Genomic DNA, 24,550 nt, shown 5'->3' with positions numbered 1-24,550 from the left:
GTAAAAAGACAATTGTGAAATTATTACTTATAAAAATTCACATTCTTCACAATTAATTATGCAATTTCTTACAGTGTATAGTACAAGTTTATCCTTTTTCATATAACATGTTGTTTGTGTATCCTCAACAATGTTTACCTGTCAGTGGCTAACAAAAAATATAAATGTGACTGGCTGCAGGTTTACTAAATCTTTACATATCATTACATATTAAAGAATACCTATGATGTAATCACTTTTCTTTATCTACAGGTATTTATACTTTTGGATTATTTGCTACGGATATATTTGTAAATGCTGGACAAGTAGTGACTGGAAACCTTGCACCACATTTCCTCACGGTTTGCAAACCCAACTATACTGATCTTGGTTGTCAGCAGTATACACAGTTTATTACTAATGCACAAGCATGCACTGGAAACCCAGATCTTGTGCTCAAGGCCAGGAAGACATTTCCGTCCAAAGAAGCAGCACTGAGTGTTTATGCCGCACTGTACTTGGCCGTAAGTACACTGGTGCATTTCTTCCACCATTCATTTACTTTACACTAATATGTTATGAACTATTTCCATGCTTCATTTTTAACCTATTTATATTGCAAGGTTTTTTTGTGTGGTTCATAAATATCTAGTAGTCTGATAGCATGAATACTAGTATTATTAGGCAAGCAAGTTAAGTTTTACCTAATTGAAAGAGTGCAGCATATATGACTTCTATCAGCTCAATCTACTAAAATGCCAGTTGTGTACACATTCAATCAAGGTTGTTTTATTATCGAAATGTGAATGTAGTAAATTGAATCTAATGTGTTATGACTGGGGTGAAACCACTTTTAACCAGTAAGTTACCTTATCATTTGAATTTTTTAAAATCCCTAAGGTATTGCTTAATTGACAAAGGAATGGAATGTGTTTTCATTAAGTATCATGACTTTTTTCATTTTTGAAATATGAAATATTGTGGTGTGTATATAGAGTTTTCTATATAATTTACAGGTAAAGATGTCTAAAGTAAGATGTTCTCAATTCAATTTGCAGACTAGGAATATATACTAATTCAGATTTGCTCCCGTATAGATGTGAGAGGTTTCAACTTTTGAAAAGATTTTACAAGTATTTTTATGTTTGGGTAGGGTTTTTAATTTGATCAGATCCCTGTATAATCAGACGTGTGTTTCTACTTCAAAAGAATAAATCATACAATTGGAATATACCTGCATTCTGTAGCAGTCATGACACACATTATAGAAACATTTTATCCAGGAAATGACACACTTTTAGCACAGCATGGAGTTGTTTCTTGATGCCTTCTTGAATAGTAATTTCATGTCTTTTGATATTGTTTGATATTGTTATTTTTTAATGTGCCATTTCTAGAGTGCTGTACAGCACCATAGGCTACCAAAGATCACTTAGGTGTGTTTATTGGAACAAGAGTAAGTAATCAAGACAGAGACTATCATGAGACTTAGGGGCAGATTTATGACCCCTGAGTGCCACCTTTAGTGCCACCATAGCGTCAGTTTTTTTACACTAAGGTGACGCTAAAGTGGCATTTTCCCTGTGCCATATTTACAAAGTGGTGCAACCCTTGTGCCAAATTATGCCTGCTTTAGGCATAATGGATGCAAGGGGGCATTCCTCTGTTAGCAGGGGCGTTAAAACGGCACAAGGAAATCTAACTGATTTCCTTGTGACATTTTCTTTGGCACTTTTAACGCCTACTACTCTGCCATCTTGAACAGCTCATTATTTAGGAACTTCCTGAATTCTAGATAGTTAGATTCTGCCTAGAGTTGTGATTTCATGAAGGTCCAAAGGCTGCGACCCTGGGCCTGAATCATCTGACTTTGGACCTGAGTCATGTGCTTTCAACCTGAGTCATCTGAGTTTGTGATTTTTGTTTATAAAGGTGTGGTGTTGAACCATGTAAGAAGAAGTTGGTCAAAAGTTCCTGAAAAGTCTGGATTCCTGCAAGAGCTGGGAGCCAGAGCTGCAGTAAGGGTTATGAATAATGTAGAGAACTTTCAATTCAATCCATGACTAATGCAGCGAAACTGTGGTGTGATCTCAGTGATGGCTTTGTGTGTTCCTTTCTGGTTAGGTTCAGTCAAATTGACAAACAGGTCCTACAGAGATATTTGAAATTAGTTTTAGGAGAGTCTAGTGAAGATTACATTGCAGCAATGTGAGTGGATCATTTACAGAGGCAGTGTCGGACAGCTGTACAAAGAAATGAATTATGAAAAAATGAAAAACTGTTATTAAGGATATTTGAAAAATTACATCACTGATTTACAGTGGCATAGCAAGGATACACTCTGCCCAAGCTGCAGAGAGTGCCACCCTCAGTTAGGTAGCAAAATATAGTCACAGGGGCTGCAGAGAGTCCCTCACACCTCTACTTTGGTGCTGCATCATCTGATGCACAATTGTTACTAGTGTTCCTGTTGAGTGAATGGAAAATTGCAATCAGTGTTGAATAGAGCTACCAGATGTTTAGCATTGTGCTGGAACTGGCTTGAGGTTAGTAAAGGGGAGCATGTCAATGACTCCCGCTCTCAGAAAATTGAATTTGGGCCTGATTTAGTTTCGGTGGATGGGGTATCTGTCACCATTCTGAGGGAGTACCCATCAGCCGAAATCTAAATCAGGCCCTTTGTCCTTCTTTGCATTCAAACAAAGGAAGCAAGGATGAGGATATGATCAATGGACACGGAAATAGCCACTCAGTTTTGTGTGCTAGTCTCCAACAGGATGTGAATTTGAAAGTTATTAGTGTACATTTTAAAGTGCACCATGTGTTGCTGTGGTATCTATACCATGTCCTGCATGTACATTTAGAAAATCAAACGTTCAGCAGAAGACGCCCTATAATTCTCTGCATGATGTTGTATGGAGTGATTATTCTGTTGAACCAAACTGAATTTGCTGGTTGTGATTAATGAGCAGGGAATGATCCAGTCTAGGTTCAGGCCTGCAATCACACCTACTTTTTAAGCATCTGCGGTAGAATGTGATGTTCCCTTGTTCTAAGGATTGCGTAGAGTACAAGGTGCATCGGGACAGTTTTTCATCAATGGTACAAGGAGGTCCTTCCAGACTTCTATAGGGACAGATTCTGTGCATTGCGAGACCATAAAGTCCAGTTGTAGGTCATGTAGCATGCAGTTTGGTAGTAGGTAGTTTTGTAGCTACTTGCTAATGACTTGTTCCATTTTTTTCTCAAAAGACTCAAAATGTCTGCTAATGTTTTTTCTTAGTATAGAGGTGATGAGCACATGCTTCCCAGGCTCAGATGCAGATCTGGTTAAGAAAAATGTGAATACTGCTTTGAGATCCTTTTGGGGTGTTGGGAAGAACCTATTCAAGCATACTTCAAGTCTTGCTTAAAATGGCATGTTGGAGATCTGTAATATCCTAATTACCTCTCCCTCAAACTTAGATTTAAAGACATGAATGGCAATTCACCTACTAATATCACTTGATAAGGTGGATACTGTGCACCTTTCACACTGGATTCACTGATTGTTTTACATGATTGCCATGAAGCAATCCTGCATGTACATTGCTCCCAGAGTGTGTGTGTGTATCTGTATGTATATGTGTATGTACATGTTTGGGTGCCTGTGTATATGTAGCCACTCACTCAGCAAAGCCTAAGGGGCTCCTGTCCACTGTCAGATTTTCTGGTTGCTCTTGTGAGGTCTGTTCGCACAAAGGCTAATGGCCCCAATCATTAAAGTTTTATGGCCAGTGGTTTACAGGTCTATGGCCAGTTCATGCATCTATGTCCAAAGATTAAATGTTATTTGTAATAAATACATTTCAGTAAGGAACTAGGGTAGTCACACCCGGTGCTCCAAGTAATTTGGCCACTGTCTCCAGTCCGGAAATTCTTATAGACTGAATAGAAGCATAAAAAGACTACATTACCAACAATGGTGTATGTAATATCCTGAAGGTAGGTGGCCACCATTTATGGAACTCTTTAAACTCAATTGTTCTATTGTGGTTTTTGGATACAGGGTGAGCCTAACTAATGGTGATGCATATTTAATAACAATATGCTTAAACTATGGATTACATTGAAAACATTTTCTTATTATTTACAATGTGCATAGAATACTTGGTGAGATCAAAGAGCTTCTTTTAACTTCCAGCATTTAATGTGAGTAAAGGTGTCATTATTCTCAGGGAGTAGTCAGTTTTGGTATGTTGAATTGCGAGTACTTGTATTTAATATGTTAATATAAGAGTGCCATGTGTGTTACTTTTATGTACAGATATCGGTTATCACGATATCGGTTATCACAAGTTGTTCCTGGATAACACTCATACAGCTCCCTTCCTTCTAGGTTGTTCTTGATCAGCTACGGACATCACCTGGGTCATGAACCAAAGAACAGAAAACCTAGATCTAACTAAAACAGAGTCTCACACTGCCCACACATAAGTGAAGCAACCATATGTTTGCCATAAGATCAACCAAAACAAACTATCAGATCAAGTAAAAAATCCTCTGAAAGGAGTGGTGAATTACAATTTTTCTTTGATTACCACTTTCTTTTGCAGTGAAATGAATACCAAGACACCCATATTATTTCTAAAGCCATCTTTAAGGATCTATGGAAATAACTGATATAAGACGGAAAATGCCATTTAGATAAATGTTCACTTGATTTGTAAGTAATGGATAATTAGATACTATTATGCAGAGGCTCATACAATAAATACATCAAATGTGCTCATGCGTTCGACGGGAATATGTAAATTACCATACATTAGACACAGTATAAAAACAACTGCAAAACACATCCCGATGAGAAATCAGGAAGAGATACACAACCGCAGTGTATTTACACCTTGAAGTCACATTATTGAGCTGATTTTCAAGTACAACAGCATCCTACGCAGACCAGAAAAGTAAGAATAGTTTATTGAACATTACAGAAAGCCTGTATAGGCAGAGGGTGGAAAATAGACTCCCAAATTACAAAAGAAGAAAGCAAGCAGTCCATGTCTCCAACAGAGTACCTTCAACATTAAATATGAAAGTGATGTTTTGAACAATACTGTTCCCACAGCTACAGGTGAACGAAAAACAGTCTACAGCTGATCATTGCTGATCAAGCTATTGACAGTTTAGATGAAGCAGAACCCCCTGCATTTTAGAATTGAGAAAGTAGAAATGCTTTTAACTATTCATTTGTATGAGTGCGCTAGAGGGTTCTTTAAACACAGTGACAAAGTTGAGTCTTATTAACATTAAAGAACATGACATTTCTTAAAATGACAATGAAAAATAATAAATTAAAGCTTAAATAAGGATCTAGTTAATGTAAGCTATACGTCACAACTTTGATTTAATGTTGAGGGGTATTATATCAGTTTGGTGTCACACAGTAGTTCCTTTCAACCAGCCTGTGAGCGCTTTCACATATGAAATGACAGTGGTCTCCCCCTGTGTGAGTGATGACAATTTCTGTCTTTGTCTGTTAAAAGTTGTCCTACAGCAAGACAATTGTGACACTTTGTTTGGCAAAGTATACTCCCAAGAGATGCGTGCCATCAATAGCTACATATGTTAGTTTAAAATGTTAATTTAATATACTTTACATCAGTTTTCTTCTATGATACGTTTGCATGAACAATTGAAATGGAGGTATGAAACGGCAAAATCCAGGCAAGTCTCATTCTGGGCCCTCAAAGGTCTCAATTATTTGTTTGTTTAATTAATTTTTTTCTTTAATTACTGCTAACAGCTTAATAGTTTATGAAACCTAAAAAAATTATACATTCTATTATCAGAATATTAGAGGGACTGATTTACAAAAGCAACATACTACAGGTGTATTATTTCTCTTCTTATACACCTTTGTAGTCGATCCTGAAACGTGTAATTGCCTCTCAGTAAAAGTGCAAAGAGAACATAGTCCTTTCTAATCGTACTTACTGTACAGTAATAGTGGCTTAATTGCCATTTTGATGTTTGGGGACATTTAAAAAGAAAAAAAGAGGATTTATGCTTTATGCACTCTAAAGTACCTTTGTGAATCGCCCCAAATGTATTTTTGACAGTGCTTTTTCTGAAACCGTCATTTACGAAGAGGGCCCCTATTGTTATGGTATATTTATTTCTTCTAATTGTGTCTGCATTTAGCCATATTTAGTTTATGCATACTGTAATAAATAGAGCTGAAATGGGTATATTTCCTTATTTATTTAAACCCAAAAATGTTTAGACTTGTTTGAATGTCTGAAGGGTTTTAGTCATGTAAAGTACAATAGTCACCTGAAAATATGTGCATTGTAATAGATTTACTGCTGCAATCACTTAAGCTTCATTAGGATTTTTTTTTTCTTTTTTTTTTTTGGCTCCCCTACCTGTCAGTCTACACAAATGTTGACCTAGAAGGCATGATTGAGAATAGTGTGAACCATCCAAAAGAAACCCTATTTTCTGTATGTTTCCATATTTCAAAATAAACATAGACAGGAAAGTAGATGTCTATATTTATATATGTCAATTCAGTAAAAACAGAAAACAGGGAACCATATTTATTAGCTCTTTAAAAACCAAAGTTTATGTTATCCATCTTAATGGTACTCAGCTACAGAACAAGGGAAGTGTTCCTTTCCTTGCTAAGACTTAAATTCCAGTATGGCAGGCTACACCAGGGACCCAATTGCAGAATGTGCCCTGTGAGTGCGATGGACCTTTGTATCTGTTTTTGCTCATCTTGTCACTTTGGTATTATTAAAAAAACGACTGCAGTTATTCATGAGATCTGAAATATGTCAAATATATATACCTCACAGGAGTACATTTCGCATCTATCCTATCCGAAAGGAGCATTCCCACATTTGCATGGGGCTGCGAAGCACCGTTGCTCATGCGTCAGTACCATATCACAGCTGCAGTCCCGGGGTCTAACTGACCACCAGGAGGTGCACTAATTCTGCATCACATACAAGATGGCATAGTCCTGAGTTCTGAGAGCACCTCTTCTGGAAGGCTCACAGGATTTCAATGGACCCTCAGGATTCCACCCACAGGGGGGTAGTTATACACAGCACTACCCGGTAGGGAAATCCCAGCCACTTGCTTATTTAATTGGCTGTCATTCCTGAAAAGTGGATTTGTTGTATTAAACCACTGGTCTCCATTGAATGTTGCACTGTCCCTAGAGATGGTGCTAATTTGTACCTGCACCTTTTTCATGTAATGTGGCACAGTGTCTCTGCCTACCATATTTCACGCAACAGGGTCTCAATGCTTTCATTGTGCATGCAACTTGCTAAGCCATAGGCCGTCCTTACATGTCTAACCTGTTTTGTCCTAGGCTAGTTTCATTGACGACAGTGTATTCATCCTCTTCTGATTGTAACCAACGAACAGATAAAGCCTCAAGCCATACATGTGCTTCCATTTAGGCATTGTGAGGTTGTTCTCCGGAATGCCATCATTATTGCCATTACTCAAAAAGTTTTACATAATGGACCTTTGGTTTAGTGTGTGCAGCAATATGTTCTCCTTGACTCTTTTTAATTAATCTATATATTTTACTGCAGTGGAAAACCGCACAACAAAGTGCACAATAGCATGGGGGCTGAAATCTATTAGGAACTATATTTTATTGTATGTGAATGTGAAAACAGGATCTCTATTTGATTTTTACATTAATCCAATTTTCAAGGCTTTTGCATCCACACCTCCAACTGTTAGAAATGGGGTATTTGGTTGACAGTCAGGTTACCCCCTGTTCAAGCAAGGACCCTCACTATAGTCAGGGTAAAAGAGAATCACCCTCAGCTAACCCCTGCTTACCCCCTTGGTAGCTTGGAAGAGCAGTAGGCTTAACTTCAGAGTGCTAGGTGTAAAGTATTTGTACCAACACACGCAGTAGCTTAATGACAACACTATAAAATGACACAACACCAGTTTAGACAAATAGGAATCATTTATTTGAGCAAAACAAGACCAAAATGACAAAAATCCGCCATACATAAGTCAAGTTATGACTTTTTAAAGATTAATCTAAAAAATAGGGCTTAGAAACACAAAATGCTTCGATGAGGTGTTAACACGGCATTGCGACAGAGTCGTTCCCAACAAGCCGACACCAGCGGCGCCGGACACGGAGTCGCGTAGACCCCTAAGTACAGTACCTTTGGTGAAGAGTGACGTGGTGCGGCGAATTCCATGAAGTCGCGGACTTCAGCGGGGCTGCTGCGGCATCGGGCCTGCAAAGGTTGTCGTGTTCCAGCGAAGACCACGGAGTCGGGTGCAGGCGGTGTCACCGGATTCAGCAGCGGCGTCGGCCCCAAGTCGTCAGAAGTCGATTTCCTTGGATTTCCACCAGCTTTCCTTTCAAGGGCCCAGGGATAGGGCACCACTTGGCAGAGCAGGAGTCTCTCCAGAGACTGCAGGTGTTGGCACTGAGAAGTCTTTGCTGTCCCTGAGACTTCAAACAACAGGAGGCAAGCTCTAAATCAAGCCATTGGAGATTTCTTCACAAGATGGAAGTCCAGTCTTTGCCCTTATACTCTGGCAAAAGCAGCAACTGTATGAAGAGAATGGAGAGTGATCATCCCCAACTAGTTGAATTTGTCTTCAAATCGGTCTAAAATATTAGGGAAGAGAACCCCAGAGGCCATTGCCAAGAATACCATGGGAGCTCAAAAATAAGGTGGGACATTTCATTTCTTTGCAGTCCACAGTAACTACCTTGTGGGAAACTGGTGAGATTTTGGCAAACTTACAACCCATGTCCTAGTATGCTGCTAGTACTTGTGTGGTGAATATTTTGTGTACCAGTCATTACACCTAGCAACAAGATGCACAGTAGTTTTCAATGATCTTCCAAAATGAACACATTTTCCCTAAAGTTAAGATTCTGTAAAAGAACTCACAGGAGGATTCTCTACAAAATGTAAAAAACAAAGCCTTAAACCAGACTCAGAGACTTAGAAACCAGACAACTCAAGTATTCCTTTAAAAGGAAATACCAAAACATTCATACCATCCAATTACAGTCCACTTGCCCCACTGTCCCAGATGTTTGTCTCATGTGTGAAATCCTATTTTGCAGATGCTTTCTCTTTATTCAAAATGACTCTCTTTTGCTGAATTTAACTCCACACTACCTCCGTCGCAAATATTGATTTCTCACATATACAGCTTAATCACAGCCTTCCCATTTCAGTGCTCCCTTGATTAAACATTAAATGTTTCAATGGTAAATACACACTGTCAACCCCCTGAGTCTCCTAGTGCTTTAGAGGAGATTTATGTAAAATACACTTAAGACAGTATTTGCCAGCAGCAAATCAACGTGTGCAAACACGAATTGAAAGATTGAGCATCTCGTAAACTGTTCCCTATCAATTATACATTAAGACATCATCACAGATTTGTATTTCTATTTTGCCCCACCACACATACTTCTTTGAAATGGCTGGGTGCATGCACATCTTTACTTTTTGTTTGTAAACTCAATACTTTATGTACAGCTAGGCACAGTATTATAAACTCCAATGCATGTTCTAATGTGAAAAATCTTATTTTTGCTTTGAAGAATTGTATCCTAAACCACTCAGTTCTGATACCCCAGATCCATTGAAGTATTTTCTCAGTTGACACTTCCTCAACTTTCCACCATAAGGATCAGGAATTAGGTATTTTTTAAAGCTGTCAACTTTTTACTATTTGCTGTTGTCTAAATATCCAAGTTATCCTCCCCTATTGCGTTCGAAGACCAGACATCATGTGTGCCCTTATTTCATGCTGATTCAGCCAGCAGTCCCCAGTTCTCCCCTCACTTTCTCAACCCTTGCACTGCCTTCCCACTGCTTCATTGCATTGCTCCAATGTGAATTTTACCTTGAAAAAACGAAGGACAAGTGGTGCTTTGCAAAACGGAACAGTTGGTTTAATTAAACACTACGGCCGGGAAAACAGTTACAGAAATGGGGGCTGAGGATTGTCTCAAAGTACAATCGATCTGAGCTGTGTTTTATACATTTTCTCTGGGCATCATAAAACAATTTCAGCATTCCTTTTTAAGTAAAGAATGTGGGCTGGTGCCTTAGAGTTGTAAATAAGGTCCCTGATAACAAATGCAGGTGGGCCTTGACCTTGCATGGACACAATGAGGGCCAGTAGGTAACATGTCCATGGATCCGGCATGAGGGGTGTGTGATCGCTGCGTGTTACACTGCGTGCTGTGTTCTGATTGGCTGAGTGTTACTAATTTCATGAGGCATCTGATATTATGTTGTTTTCGGAATGCGCACACCCCTCTGGCTATGTACACTTTGTTCTTGCACAAATTCCTGCACGTTTTGCCTTCTAGTACTATTGTACTCCAAGTAGACTCATTTTTTCTATCTGCTTTTTTGCAAAGTGAAGGAATGCTTAAATACACTGGTCAAGGATGTGCACATGTTCAATTGAATGACAGACTACAGACATTTACTTTTTGTTGTCCTCGGATTATGTATGTACGTTCAAGTCATATGCCTGGTGCTAACAGAGTGACTGGTGATATTGAAACAGTTACTCTTTATCATGCAGGTTATACAGTGGTAAAGAAGACTGTGGAGTTTTTGTTTATGGTCTTTTGTTATTATCCATGGTGGTAGAGTGAGCATATAGATGTGATCAGATAACATGAAGATCTGCAAACCTGACTTATGCCTCATGAGTCATAAGTCTCACCCCATGGGTCATATGTGTAAGTGTATCTCAAGGTGCTGCTGTCTTCAACAGCCAATAATGTTATGTTATGTTAAAGTGCAATGCACCTCTATTTACCGCCTGTGCAAGTCTGGTGATCGTTTGACTCTCCACGCTTCTGATGTGTGCCTTGAGGCTTATTTTCCTGCTGGGAATCCCAGCTTCTCTACGCCAAACAGAAGCTTCTGTGGTTCCCTCGGAGATGCTCCCTATTGGGAACTGCGCAGTGCTGGATAAAACCCTGTGGAGGCTATTAGGCAGTCGAAATTTTGGGGGCCTCCCTCGCAAATTATCTCCAAATACGTTTTCAATTTTAGCAACGAACAATTTTAATAAACCAATTTTATTACACAAAACTAAACATTACATGAACATAATTCACAACAATTTCTTTTTACAAACTGACAGCTGACAGAAGATGAGCTTTGAAGAAACAAACTGTTAAGTGAATCTGATGCCTATGGTTTATGTACTTCAAGTTGTTAATGGGTACATTACATTAATAAGGTATTTTCTCTATAGAGTCTTTAATGTAAGGGTTTTGTTTCTTTTTCTTTCTTTTGGAAACAATTTGAGAAAGCTTGATTGTAATTTTCTTTCAAGATCATATCAATATTATTTTGATCCATTGTCGCGGGGACCCTAAAAGAAGAGTGGGGCTTATAGGCCATGCCTACTTTTCCTATTTGGTAGTCCAACACTGGGACTGAGTTCCTACCTATACTAACTATGCTTCCTTCCCCCCTCTTCCGTATGACTGCTACTGATTAAACCTAGTTGCTCCACATTTTTCACTGCTGCACAAAGGCTGCCTCCATTGGCTCACTGTTGAATTCTAGTGCTTTGTTATTCTGTTCTCTTCTTTAAAAATGAACATGCTTTTAAACAATTGATGAGAACTTGACACTTGATAGACCACTTCATAAAGGCCTTGTGGATGAACTATGCAGGTTCCATTTTCTAGAGTTCCTATTTGTAAACCATTACGCCTGTTTTTACGTGAAATATGAATGCAGAGTTCCAAAGCTCATATTTGCTTATGCAGGGTCATCCCCAATCATTTTGCCTCCTGCCTCCTATTTTTTCTGACCTGTTGCTGTTGGTTTTTGAACTCTGAGCACTTTACCACTGCTAACCAGTGCTAAAGTGCATATGCTCTCTGTGTAAAATGTATATGTAATTGACTTATCCATGACTGGCATATTTGATTTACTAGTAAGTCCCTAGTAAAGTGCACTAGAGGTGCCCAGGGCCTGTAAATCAAATGCTACTAGTGGGCCTGCAGCACCTGTTGTGCCACCCACATAAGTAGCCCTATAATCACGTCTCAGACCTGCCATTGCAGTGTCTGTGTGTGCAGTTTTAACTGTAAATTCGACTTGGCAAGTGTACCCACTTGCTAGGCCTAAACCTTCCCTTTTCTTACATGTAAGACACCCCTAAGGTAGGCCCTAGGTAGCCCCAAGGGCAGGATGCAGTGTATAGTTATGGTAGGGGTATAAGTAATGTGTTTTATATGTCCTGACAGTGAAATATTGCTAAATTAATTTCTCACTATTGCAATGCCTGTTCCTCCCATAGGTTAACATGGGGGCTACCTTTAAATCTGATTTAAGTGTAGATTCCCCTTGGGAGTGGATGGACATGTGGAGTTTGGGGTCTCTGAGCTCACAATTTAAAAATACATCTTTTAGTAAAGTTAATTTTAAGATTGTGTGTTTGAAAATGCCACTTTTAGAAAGTGAGCATTTTCTTGCTTATACCATTTCTGTGACTCTGCCTGTTTGTGGATTCCCTGTCTGGGTCAGTTTGACAGTTGGGCTGGTTGCACCTCACACTAGACAGTGACACAAAGGGAGCTGGGGTGTAGTCTGCATTTCCTGATGAGCTCTCTGTGCTAGGAGGGAGGGAAGGAGTGGTCACTCACACCTGAAAGGGCTGTGCCTGCCTCACACAATGCAGTCTTCAACACCCTGGTGAGTGTCTGGGGCCTGGCAGGATTTCACATTCAAAAGAGACATTACTTTGAAGTAGGCATACTTCAAAGGAGAAATTGGGTATAAGAAGAGCACCCAAAACCACAGACTTTAGATCACTTCTGGACATCAAGAGGAACCTCTGCCTGGAGAAGAGCTGAAGAGCTGAGGAGAAATGCTGCCCTGCCTGTGACTGTGCTTTGTGGAGCTATCCTACAGTTGCTGCTTCTGCCTGTGCAGGGGGACAAAGACTGGACTTTGTGGTATATTCCTGCTTGAGAAGGACTCTTCAAGGGCTTGAACTGAGCTTGCCCCCTGTTCTGAAGTCTCGGGCCATCAAAGACTTCCCTTACCAGCACCTGGACTCTCTGCTGAGACTCCTCCGCTGACAAGTGCTGCCCTATCCAGTCCCTGGGTCCTTGAAAGAAAAAGCTGGTAAAACTTCAAGAAAATCGACTTTGGACGACTCCAGACCGATGCTGCTGCTGAATCCAGTGACGTCGCCTGCAAACCGACTCCTTGATCTTCGCTGGAACGCGACGACCTTCACAGGCCAGACACCACTGCAGCTGCGGCGAAGTCTGCGACCCCGTGGAAGCCGCCGCACCACGTCGTGACCGACGGCACTTGAAGTGCACAGATTCAACATTTTACACAGACGCCGCAATCCTTGACTTCGCGCATTCGGCTTATTTCCATTCTTCACCAAGGTACTGTACCTGGGGGTATACGTGACTCCGTGGCCGGTGCCGCTGGTGTTGGGTTATTGGGAACAACTCTGTCATAATGCCGTGTTAACAACCCATCAAAGCATTTTGTGTTTCTAAGCGCTATTTTTGAATTTAATCTTTAAAAATTAATAACTTGACTTGTGTATGTTGGAGTTTTGTCATTTGGGTCTTGTTTTGTAGATAAATATTTCCTATTTTGTTGTGTTGTGTCATTTTGTAGTGTTTTCATTAATCTACTGTGTGTGTTGGTACAAATATTTTACACCTAGCACTTCAAAGTTAAGCCTACTGCTGGTGCCAAGCTACCAAGGGGGTAAGCAGGGGTTAGCTGAGGGTGATTCTCTTTTACCCTGACTATAGTGAGGGTCTTTGCTTGGATAGGGGGTAACCTGACTGCCAACCAAAGACCCCATTTCTAACAAGTCTGTTGGGCCTTGAGTTTGCTGTGGGTTTATTCAAGAGTTTTGAAATACCTGCCTTCTTATTTTAGCCAGGGACTGCCCTCTTGAGTAAACACATGTTAAAAAAATAAATGTTATTTTGGCTCCCAGATATTTCAGAATGCCTTTCAGCATGATGCCAACCTAGTGTTTTCTATAGATAAAAGGCATTGGTATTTTGGGTTTCTAACAAATAATAAGTGTTTGTGCATTGCATATAATTTAATTATAATTGCTGATAAATAGTAATTTGTTTCCTTTTAAGCTTCTAATATCAACCAAGTAGCAAATGAATCATATTCTATTTTTCATATCATCAATAATGTAATGTTTACATGAATAACATGTGTTGGATTGTGACAATGGGGAAGAGAAAAGCAGATGGAAACTCATCTATGGCAATTTGATGTTCTTTCTTTTAAACAGCAAAGTTGCAAAGAAAAATGTAAAAATCAAACAGAAACACGAAAATGTTGAAGATTATTATAACTAAATCTGGGCTGCAGTTTTCGAAATAGATGAAATGACATGGGCATACATACACAATCACTTAGTGTGAATATAAGTGGGAAAATGTATCTCTGAGAAGATACATAGTTAAAACAAACTGTTAGTCAAATACAATTCTACTAAAGGAGATGTAAAGCAACAGTCCAGGTGTCTATTTAAGATGGCAAATTTGAAGGGTGAATGGCAATATCCTAATAAAGAACACTTCATACATTCTACGACAGTACCCTGACCTCTGCTGTCTCTTAAGAGAGGGTATTGTCATAGGGGTAGAGTTTTTGACACCTGGATTTTGGTGCCTGGCTTGATTTTCAAGCAGTGTGGTTTGGATTTATTTATTGTTCTATGGTGCGGCTCTGTCACCTCACAATGTTAGCTTTAGGATGCAATGTTTGCCTTTCTTTAATTAAGGGCCGTTTCGGAAGGTACTTGGGTTGTTATAAGTTTACCCACTTCACACCTTTTATAGTGCTTGCAGCTAAAGACTCTAGCAGAATATTGATGGTCACTGATGATTTTCCAACCTCCTACCTCTACCACTGCACATTATAGCTGTAAGATTAACAGCTCAGAGTTTTTTATCGAACACTATTTCTGATGCTGGAGCTTCCCAGTGAAAAGAGCATTATGCACAGGACATTATCGGAACAGCTCATAGTAGGCCATCTGATAATTCCCTTTAATATAAGATCAATCTGCAAGTAGAGAGTCACAAGAAATCCAAGACAGCAAAGAGATGATGTAAGTTAAGGGAGGAGACATTCCAAGAAGCCAGTACTCACAACTAAGTTTGTGATAAATGTGTAAGATTGCAGTAGAAAGAAAACACATTTTGTTTAGGATTGATTCCTAACTGATCATCCCACTTTACAAAATTGAAACTTCTGATGAATTTGGTGACTCTACTGGAAGATACTTCAAAACATAATTGACCGTCATAAGCATGTTGATCAATATAGAATCCCGTTCCAATCAATGCATTCAGCAGCGTGTCCATGTTAGGAATAAATGTATAGAGAGTATCTATGCATGGAGAAAATACAATAAAATATCAGGGAAAAAGTGAATTGAAGACACCAAAATGCAGAAGTTAAGTTTGGTGAGGAGTGATATAAAGCAACCAACATCACACTTGCATGCTGCTTACAGCAGCTAAGTTGAATAAAGATACCCCATTTCAACCATATGAAGCAACAGCAGGCACCTAATCATGATCATGAGGATTTAGCCTCTGGTGAAAAGTCTCTTAATCAGTCTCTGTCCCCCTATGCATAGGAAAATTGACTGATGAGACAGATAGAAATTATTTTCCTCAATGTCATGTTGCAATATGCTTAGTGTACCGTTTTTATTTACCTCCCCAAGAAAAGCTATTTTAGTGATCACTCTTTAGTCCACTCTGTCAGAGGCTTCAAAAATATTTTTAGAAGCAGAGGAATTAGGCTTACTTTCAAAATGAGCGGTAAAATCTCTTCAGGAAAAAATAAATATCTTCTGCAATTGGACAAATCACCATTTTAATTGGTAGAATATCATTTGAATGTAAGGTTTGTTTGTAGAAATACAATAGGGTGACATAATCACAAGCATGAGGTGCCACAAACTTATTCTAGTTCCATGAAGCACAGAGCAGTACGGTGGTTCAGCAATAGTTGTCCTTCTGATTGCAGCTCTGTTTCCAAACCTTCGAGTCACAAAATACTCTACATTTCAAACATTTTCCAGTCAGGACCGACTGATGGGGTTTAAGATAGCATGTAAACACAAGAATGAATAACTATGATTGAATTTTGCACAACCTGACTTTACTAATAGAAAAGGCTAATATTGCATCCCTTATCACGAGTCAAGGTTTTCTTTGATTTACAGAAACATTGAAGATATTCTAGTATGACATTGTTTGTGTGGTAGTACCAAGTCCCCTAGATCTTTCATGACCACTGATTATTCCAGAGCACTCCTGGTAATACAATGGGCTAGTCATTTCTTTACGCACAGTCTTAAATTGAAAGGATCAACACAATTATCTAGCCCAATGTTTGAAGAACTATCCGACAGAATGAATGCAAATTGTAAAGGTTTTAAGAAATGCTAGGGAACTAAGGAATCATCTTGTCAATGGGACTGGCAAAGCTACTCACTGGCAACACTCTTTCAATTGAATAGTGCCAAAATTAATTCAGGGGAAAATTGTCGGTACCTGATGGGGATTACATTTCAGATGTCAATGTCCTGCATGTTGTGTCTGAGTGTGATGTCCTGTTGCTAGCTGTCCTCTATTACATGCCCTTTGTTGTGCATTTACCTTTCCCAGTGCTTACACTGTAAAAACAGTAACTGCCAGACCCAAGGAAAATTCTGTGGTCACAGTCAGTTCCCCCATTCTGGGGGCCTTGCCGACTCAAACTGAGGGTGTCACTTCAAATATTCAGAACCTTTCTCTGACATAGTTCAGATATTAGCCATTTCACTATGTACATCATTCTAATGATCCCAGCTAAATTATTGCTAGAGTACAAAAAGGCCAATTTCCATATCGCTTTTCTCCATTTGTTTTATATAAGCAGTTTAATAGGCATAGGTAGGTCCTGTGTATTCTGTTGGTTTGTAGTTTGGCATTTAGAATAGAAGGTAAATCACAGGTATCCTAATTAATTTAAAGAATATGTAGAGATGGAATATGTGTACTGCTATAGAATTTTTTTTATTCCTCTATCAAAGTATGAAACTCAGTCCTACAAAGAAATTCGACTTATTGCCGCCTAAACTGAGGGATCACCCCCCCAGCCCTTGAACTTCATTGTGGCTCACAAATTACTTTTCTACAGTGCACTGTTTTTACTGGCCCAACACCCCTTTTGCCCACCACTCAAGTTCAGCTTTATATGTGCGTGTCCTGAAGATATTTCATGGTGTAGAGAGTGAGGTGATTCCCTGGTGTAGGAAAGAACGTATTGCTGCTTTGAGGCAATTTTGCAAAAGTAAGCACTGGCAGGCACAGGCAACCTGCTTATAAGATATAAGACTGAGGTAATTCTCTACACACCATCCAGATTTATTTTTGTAGCAATTTATTTTACAGTGAAGGCGGTTGGAGATATTGAGAAGGGCAAGGTAACACGTTAAGATAAATTATTCTCAACTGTGAAATGAAAAGTTGAAAATAAATTGTTCCAACAGACATTCGAGACTGTACTGTATAAATTAAGATAAACTGGAACTTGATATCACTTATTTGTACAAAAATCGATTCATAATTTTAAGAGGATAGCTGATGGTCATATTGTTCTCTTTACATTTAGATGTGTTTGATTGATGTATATGGCTGGACATATTTTGCATTGATCACTGAAATAATTTTTAAAAGAAATAATGAAACACAGATTGAGTTATGGTTCCCTTTTCTATTTCACAATGTTAAGGGTCTTGGAATGGGCACTGCAGGGCCCCTCCGGCCAGCACCATTGCAATGTTCACTGTCTGCTATGCAGACAGTGAACATTGTGAGGGTGCTGGTGCACCCTGCAGGCTACAACATTGCCGCCATCTCGATTACAAGCCACAGACTATGTTGTAGCCTGTTTCCCACCAGGCCAGTGGGTGGAAACTCAGGTTTCCGCCTGCTGACTGAGCAGAAAACTCTTAATGGGGCCACCAGGGAGGTAGCCTGTGTGACAGCAACCTCCCCGTCGGAAGTTCGGCGGATGGTAAAAACCGTCCACCAAACTCATAATGACCCCCTATTTGTGCAATATATTTGCAATGTAATTGTTTTGAAGGTTGTGCATCTTTGAACCTTCTGCAACACCCCAGTGGACATTTTTATGAAAGTGCTTGTGTCAAACAATTGTATTAGTACCCTGAATCTGTTTCACTTGATGGATTGTGTGTGCTTAGTCAGGGTTATAAAGTTAGCTCACACCTTTTTTTTCACTTATATCTCATATACACAATTGATACTCACAAGGTATTGTATTTTTAATTTTTTATTCAAATGTTTGTATAATTAATACCCCTTGTAGATGTACACAAAAGAGAATTTATAGATAGTAGAGCAAAATGTATCAAATCAACTCATGAAAGTCTACAACGACACAGGGCCATTTACAAAGTTTGAAATACTTTTAGGTACACTGTACATCCTGGAATTTCTAGATCTGATCCTTCTAATTTATTTCATGGGTGTACGCTGCTGGATATGTGTCGCCCTGGAGAAATATAGGCAAAGCTAACATGTCTGGCTTATAACTGAAAGTTTTCTTCATAGGTTGGTAAGTTTGTGTGCGTGTGGATTTGTGTATGGTCAGTGATCAAATTCAAGAATAAGTCACCTGTCGCTGAATGGGTGCATGAATGCATGGAAGAGTGCAAGGTCATATTGATAAGTGAGTGCATTAATGGAAAGATACATTTTCCTCCCATTTATTCATTCTTGATTTCACTCACTGACTCATCCACAAAGCACAAGGTAATTTCCCTATATTTGAAGGGGCATTTCAGGTTATAGGCCAGACTGTTTGGCTTTACTAATGCTAGATATACAATATCATCATAGTAAATTCTTCTAAGATGGATGTTCAACCCTTTAATCCAAGACATTCATAGGGAATACCTGGACCTGACAAGACATACTTTACCTCAATTCAGAACTGCATGGGTCTGAGCAAAACCAGTTTATGATTAGCACCAAGATGTAGCCAACTATCTTATCTTAAAATCTGTCTCAAAGGTTTACATGGCTAAATATGACCTCTAGTCACTTGACTGCCAATATATTTCTTCTTATTTAATAGCTTTTTGTACAGTGCTCCTGTGCTATGTGGGTGGTGCACATAGGCACCTTCGCCAGACAAAAATATACCACACCTGGCTAGAAAAATACAGCTTAATTCAATGAACAAAACAAAAACAAAGCAACAAAACCTTCAATAAATAGAAGTTGAGATATGATTTTTTGAATAATAAACTTGCAGTGCTTAAAAGCATAAAGCGCCATCCAGGGCTATCTGATTGCTCTAGATCAGGTCAAATCTGAAAAGCCAGGATGACAAAGATGGAGCGCAGGTCAGATTAAAAAACTACCTTGGTTCGGAGTTGCGTCAACATTGAGAACAAGATGCAAGGAGTAATGGGGTGTTCCTAAGCCTTGCAGCAGCAGTGATGGGCAGATGTTGATGGTGAAGCAGTGTCCTCACAGCGATGCATCTGGGTCAATGTAGATATGCTAGTTCTGAGCGGTGCAACAGCATCGATGCATGGATTTTGGACTGCAGCAGCACTTTATACCCACTTCCAAGGGCCCAGGACTGGATTGGCACCTCTTGGCAGGGCATGACTTGCAGCAAGAAAAATCCAGGAGGTAATGAGTTAGATGTCTTTTGTGTCCCTGAGACTTCAGAAGAACATTAGATAATCGAGCGAGCCCTTGATGTCACTATGGTTCTGAGATGAAGTGTTGTGGGTCCAGTCCTTCTCAGCCAGGAAAGAAGGGCAGCAGGTAAGCACAACAGGAAAGCAGCTCATCAAGAGCAGAAGTCCAGTAGAGCCCTTGTAGCAACACAGCAGTCCTTCTTCCTGGCAAAGTATCCACAGGTCAAGAACTGTACTGAGTTGGTAGGGTCAGATTTCCAATTCTTATACCCAGTGGTGCCTCTGAAGTGAGGAAGACTTCAAAGAAGGGCTTTAAAGTGAACAGAGGTCCTCCCTTCCCACCCTTGCTCCAATCTCACCACAGTGGGGTATGCAACCCTTTGTGTGGGTACTGACTATTAAGGTGTAAGTATCAGATCCTCCCTCCCATCCTGTCTAGGATGGCCCATCAGGATATTGATGGCCCATCAGTCACACTTAAGCTCCTTTTGTGTGTGGCTGTCTAGAGGGAATGCACCAGCCAAGCTGCCAAACCACCCCAGACATGTTTTGGAGACAGGCTGCAGGCACACAGGGCTAAGAGCATTAAAATGCCAACTTTCTAAAAGTGGCATTTTCAAAATTGTATTATTAGGATTGACTTTACCATTAAAGAGGATATGTCTTTACAATTCCATAGGTAGTATACATGACAGATCTACTCCTTCTCAATCAGGAATTAAAACGTATTCACTATAATAAGGGATTCCCAATGTTACCTTATGAGAGGGGTAGGCATCACAGTAGGGAAAAATGAATTTGAGAGTTTTCCACTACCAGGAAATATAAAACTTAAAGGTATATGGCCAGCCTTTTAACTACATAGCAGCCTGCCTTATGGACTACCTAGGGACTACCTTAGGAGTGATTTATATGTAATAAAAGGGGAGTTTAACGTTTAACAAGGGGTTTTAAATGCCAGGTCAATGTGGTAGTGTAATACTGCATTCAGGCTGCAATGGCAGGCTTGGGACATGTTTTAAAGGGCTTCTTAAATGGGTGGCACAATCAGTGCTGCAGGCCCACTAGTAGCATTCCATTTACAGGCCCTGGACACATGTAGTGCACTTTACTAGGGATTTATAGTAAAAATAATATGTCAATTACGTATATACTGATCAGACCATGTTTTAGGGAGAGGGCACATGTACTTTAGCATGGGCCACCAGTGGTAAAGTGCTCAGAGTCCTAGGCCAACATAAGAAATCAGCAGAAATCTGAGGCAAGCAGGCAAAATCTTTGTGGGGAAGACCACCCTAAGGCTGTCAGATCTGACACCATCTTTTTCTGTCTCTTGTGCGCTATTGCATACGCAATTGCAGCCCAGTCCCAGGAAGGCAAAACAAAGGATTTCCTCTGAGAGAGGGTGTTACACTCTCACCCTTTGGAAATAGGTGTTAAGGGCTGGAAAGGAGTAGCCTCCCCCAGCCTCTGAAAATGCTTTGAAGGGCACAGATGGTGCGCTCCTTGCATAAGCCAGTCTACACTGGTTCAGGGATCCCCCAACCCCTGCTCTGGCGTGAAACTGGACAAAGGAAAGGGGAGTGACCACTCCCCTGTCCATCACCACCTCAGGGGTGGTGCCCAGAACTCCTCCAGTGTGTCCCAGACCTCTGCCATCTTGAATGCAGAGGTGTGAGGGCACAATGGAGGCCTCTGAGTGGCCAGTGCCAGCAGGTGACGTCAAAGACCCCTCCTTATAGAAGCATACCTGGTTAGGTGGCCAATCCTTCTCTGAGGGCTAGTTAGGGTCTCTCCTGTTGGTTTCTCATCAGATAATTAATGCCAGAGCTCACCAGAGTTCCTCTGCATTGCTCTCTTCGACTTCTGCCAAGGATTCACCGCTGACTGCTCCAGGACGCCTGCAAAACCACAACAGAGTAGCAAGAAGACTACCAGCAACCTTGTAACGCCTAATCCTGCCGGCTTTCTCAACTGTTTCCTGGTGGTGCATGCTCTGAGGGCTGTCTGCCTTCACCCTGCACTGGAAGCCAAGAAGAAATCTCCTGTGGGTCGACGGAATCTTCCCCCTGCTAATGCAGGCACCAAACTTCTGCTTCATCGGTCCTCTGGGTCCCCTCTCATCTCGACGAGCATGATCCCTGGAACACAGGAGCTGGATCCAAGAGACCCCGACAGTCCAATGATCCTTCTGTCCAAATTTGATGGAGGTAAGTCCTTCCCTCCCCACGCCAGACAGTAATCCTGTGTACTGCATGAACTGCAGCTTCTAGGGCTTCTGTGCACTTTTGCAAGGAATCCTTCATGCACAGCATAGTCCAGGTCCCCAGCACTCCATCCTGCATTGCTCAACTCGCTGAGTTGACCACCGACTTCGTAGGACCTTCCTTTGTAGTGTTGAGATGACCGCCATGCTCAGATTTCTTGAATGCTTGTTCAAGTGCTTCTGTGGGTACTGCCTGCTTCTACATGGGCTCTCTGTGCTGCTGAGCACCCCTTCTGTCTCCTCCTCCAAGGGGCGACCGCCTGGTCCTTCCTGGGCCCGGGCAGCACCCATTTTCTTCAACTGTGACTCTTGCAGCTAGCAAGGCTTGTTTGCGGTCTCTCTGCATGGAAACAACTCTGCATCCTCCAGCACGCTGTGGGACATCTTCTGTGCAAAGGAGAAGTTCCTGGCATCTTCCGTTGATGCAGAATCATCAGCTTCTTCCACCTGGAGGCAGCCCCTTTGGCACCTTCATCTGGGGTTTAGTGGGCTTCTGCCCCCCCCGGACACTTGCGTGACTGTTGGACTTGGTCCCCTTCCTTTACAGGTCCTTAGGTCCAGGAATCCATCTTCAGTGCTTTGCAGTTAGTTGTTGCCTTTGCAGAATCTCCTATCACGACTTTAGTGTGTTTCTGGGGAAGTAGGGTAACTTCACTCCTACTTTTCAGGGTCTTGGGGTGGGGTATCTTGTACACCCTTAGTTTTGTCTTACACTCCCAGCGACCCTCTACACACTACACTAGGCCTGGGGTCCATTTGTGGTTCGCATTCCAGTTTTGCAGTATATGGTTTGGTTTGCCCCTAGGCCTATTACATCCTATTGTATTCTACAGTGTTTGCACTACTTTTCTAACTGTTTACTTACCCGATTTTGGTTTGTGTGTATATTTTGTGTATTTTACTTACCTCCTAAGGGAGTATATCCTCTGAGATATTTTTGGCACATTGTCACTAAAATAAAGTACCTTTATTTTTAGCAACTCTGAGTATTGGAATTCTTATGACATAGTGCTATATGATATAAGTGGTATAGTAGGAGATTTGCATGTCTCCTAGTTCAGCCTAAGCTGCTCTGCTATAGCTACCTCTATCAGCCTAAGCTGCTAGAACACTAGTAATCTACTAATAAGGGATAACTGGACCTTGCACAAGGTTTAAGTACCATCATGTACCCATTATAAGCCAGGCCAGCCTCCTACATTCATACATTGTTTGAGTGGTAGCTTCTGATCTGAAAGGAGTAGGAAGGTCATATTTAGTATGGCCAGAATGGTAATACAAAATCCTGCTGACTGGTGAAGTTGGATTTAATATTACTATTTTGGGAATGCCACTTTTAGAAAGTGAACATTTCTCCGCACTTAAATCCTTCTGTGCCTTACAATCCACATCTGGCTGGGCTTAGTTGACAGCTCCCTTGTGCATTTACCCAGACACACCCCAAACACAGGATACTCAGCCTCACTAGCATACATCTGCATTTTGAATTGCTCTTCCTGGGCTGGGAGGGTGGAGGGCCTTACACTTGCATTTCAAAGGACAGGAGCCTATCCTCACACAAAGGACTGCCACACCCCCTACTGGGACCCTGGCAGACAGGATTGAACTAAAAGGGGACCTTGTGCACTTCCAAGCCACTCTTTGAAGCCTTCCCCCACTTCAAAGGCACATATGGGTATTTAAACAGGGCCTCTGCCCCTACCAACTCAGACACTTCTGAGGTAGATACTCTACCTGACAAGACACTTTCTGGAGAAGAGAACCTGAACCAGAACCTGCATTCTGCAAAAAAGACCTGCCTGGCTGCTCAAAGGACTCACCTGACTGCTTTCTGTGAAGGACTGCTGCCTTGCTGTTGCCCTGCTGCCTTGCTGCTCTCTGGCGGTGGTGAAGACGTGCTTTCCAAGGGCTTGGATAGAGCTTGCCTCCTGTTCCCTGAAGTCTCAGGACCAAAAAGACTTCATCTCTAGAAGAAGGACTCCTTGTGTGACGAAATTTGACGCATAGCCTACCAGAAAGTCTAGCACCAAATTTATGGAGTTAAAGTCAATTTTTGCTTGCAGGAAACTACCTTGCATCAATGAGATGCAAGGTAGGTGCTCTTTTGCAAAAAATACGATATGGCCTTAATGCCATTTTTATTGCTTCATGCTAAAATCAAGCACAGGGGAAGGGAGGCTTAAATAATGGTGCTAAGCTTGCTCAAAGCCATTTTTTAATGCCTGGGTCAGGACAGGCATTAGGGGACCTTTGGGCCTATTTCAATGGTCAGAGACCATAGAATTGGCCCAGAGGTGCTCTTCCCTAGCCCCAGAGACACTTCCACCCACACCAGAAGGAAGCCAGTGGATGGGGGGACTGCATCCCAAGTCATGCAAGTTCAGGTGAGTATTTTTTTTTTAAGTGCCAAAGTGCCATAGGGGGCCTAACTTGGGCCCCCCTAAATGGCACTGGGCCCAATGGCCATGCCCAGGGAACATTTGTCCACTGGGCATGGACACTGGGGTGGTGGGCCTG

The 24,550-nt window shown here is 41.0% G+C and overlaps 1 protein-coding gene across 1 annotated transcript in view; it reads left to right on the top strand.

The window, feature by feature from the left end:
- The window catches only part of PLPPR5 (phospholipid phosphatase related 5), a 723,479-nt gene that overhangs the window by 459,122 nt on the left and 239,807 nt on the right, over positions 1-24,550 (top strand). Inside the window, exon 3 of the mRNA XM_069232139.1 lies at positions 253-503. Within this exon, the coding sequence (XP_069088240.1) occupies positions 253-503 (251 nt within the window). The remainder of the gene's footprint in view (positions 1-252; positions 504-24,550) is intronic.

The sequence above is a fragment of the Pleurodeles waltl genome, chromosome 4_2, assembly GCF_031143425.1.
Source record: "Pleurodeles waltl isolate 20211129_DDA chromosome 4_2, aPleWal1.hap1.20221129, whole genome shotgun sequence".
Taxonomy (NCBI): Eukaryota; Metazoa; Chordata; class Amphibia; order Caudata; family Salamandridae; genus Pleurodeles; species Pleurodeles waltl.
This window is presented reverse-complemented; position numbering and strand designations above follow the sequence as displayed.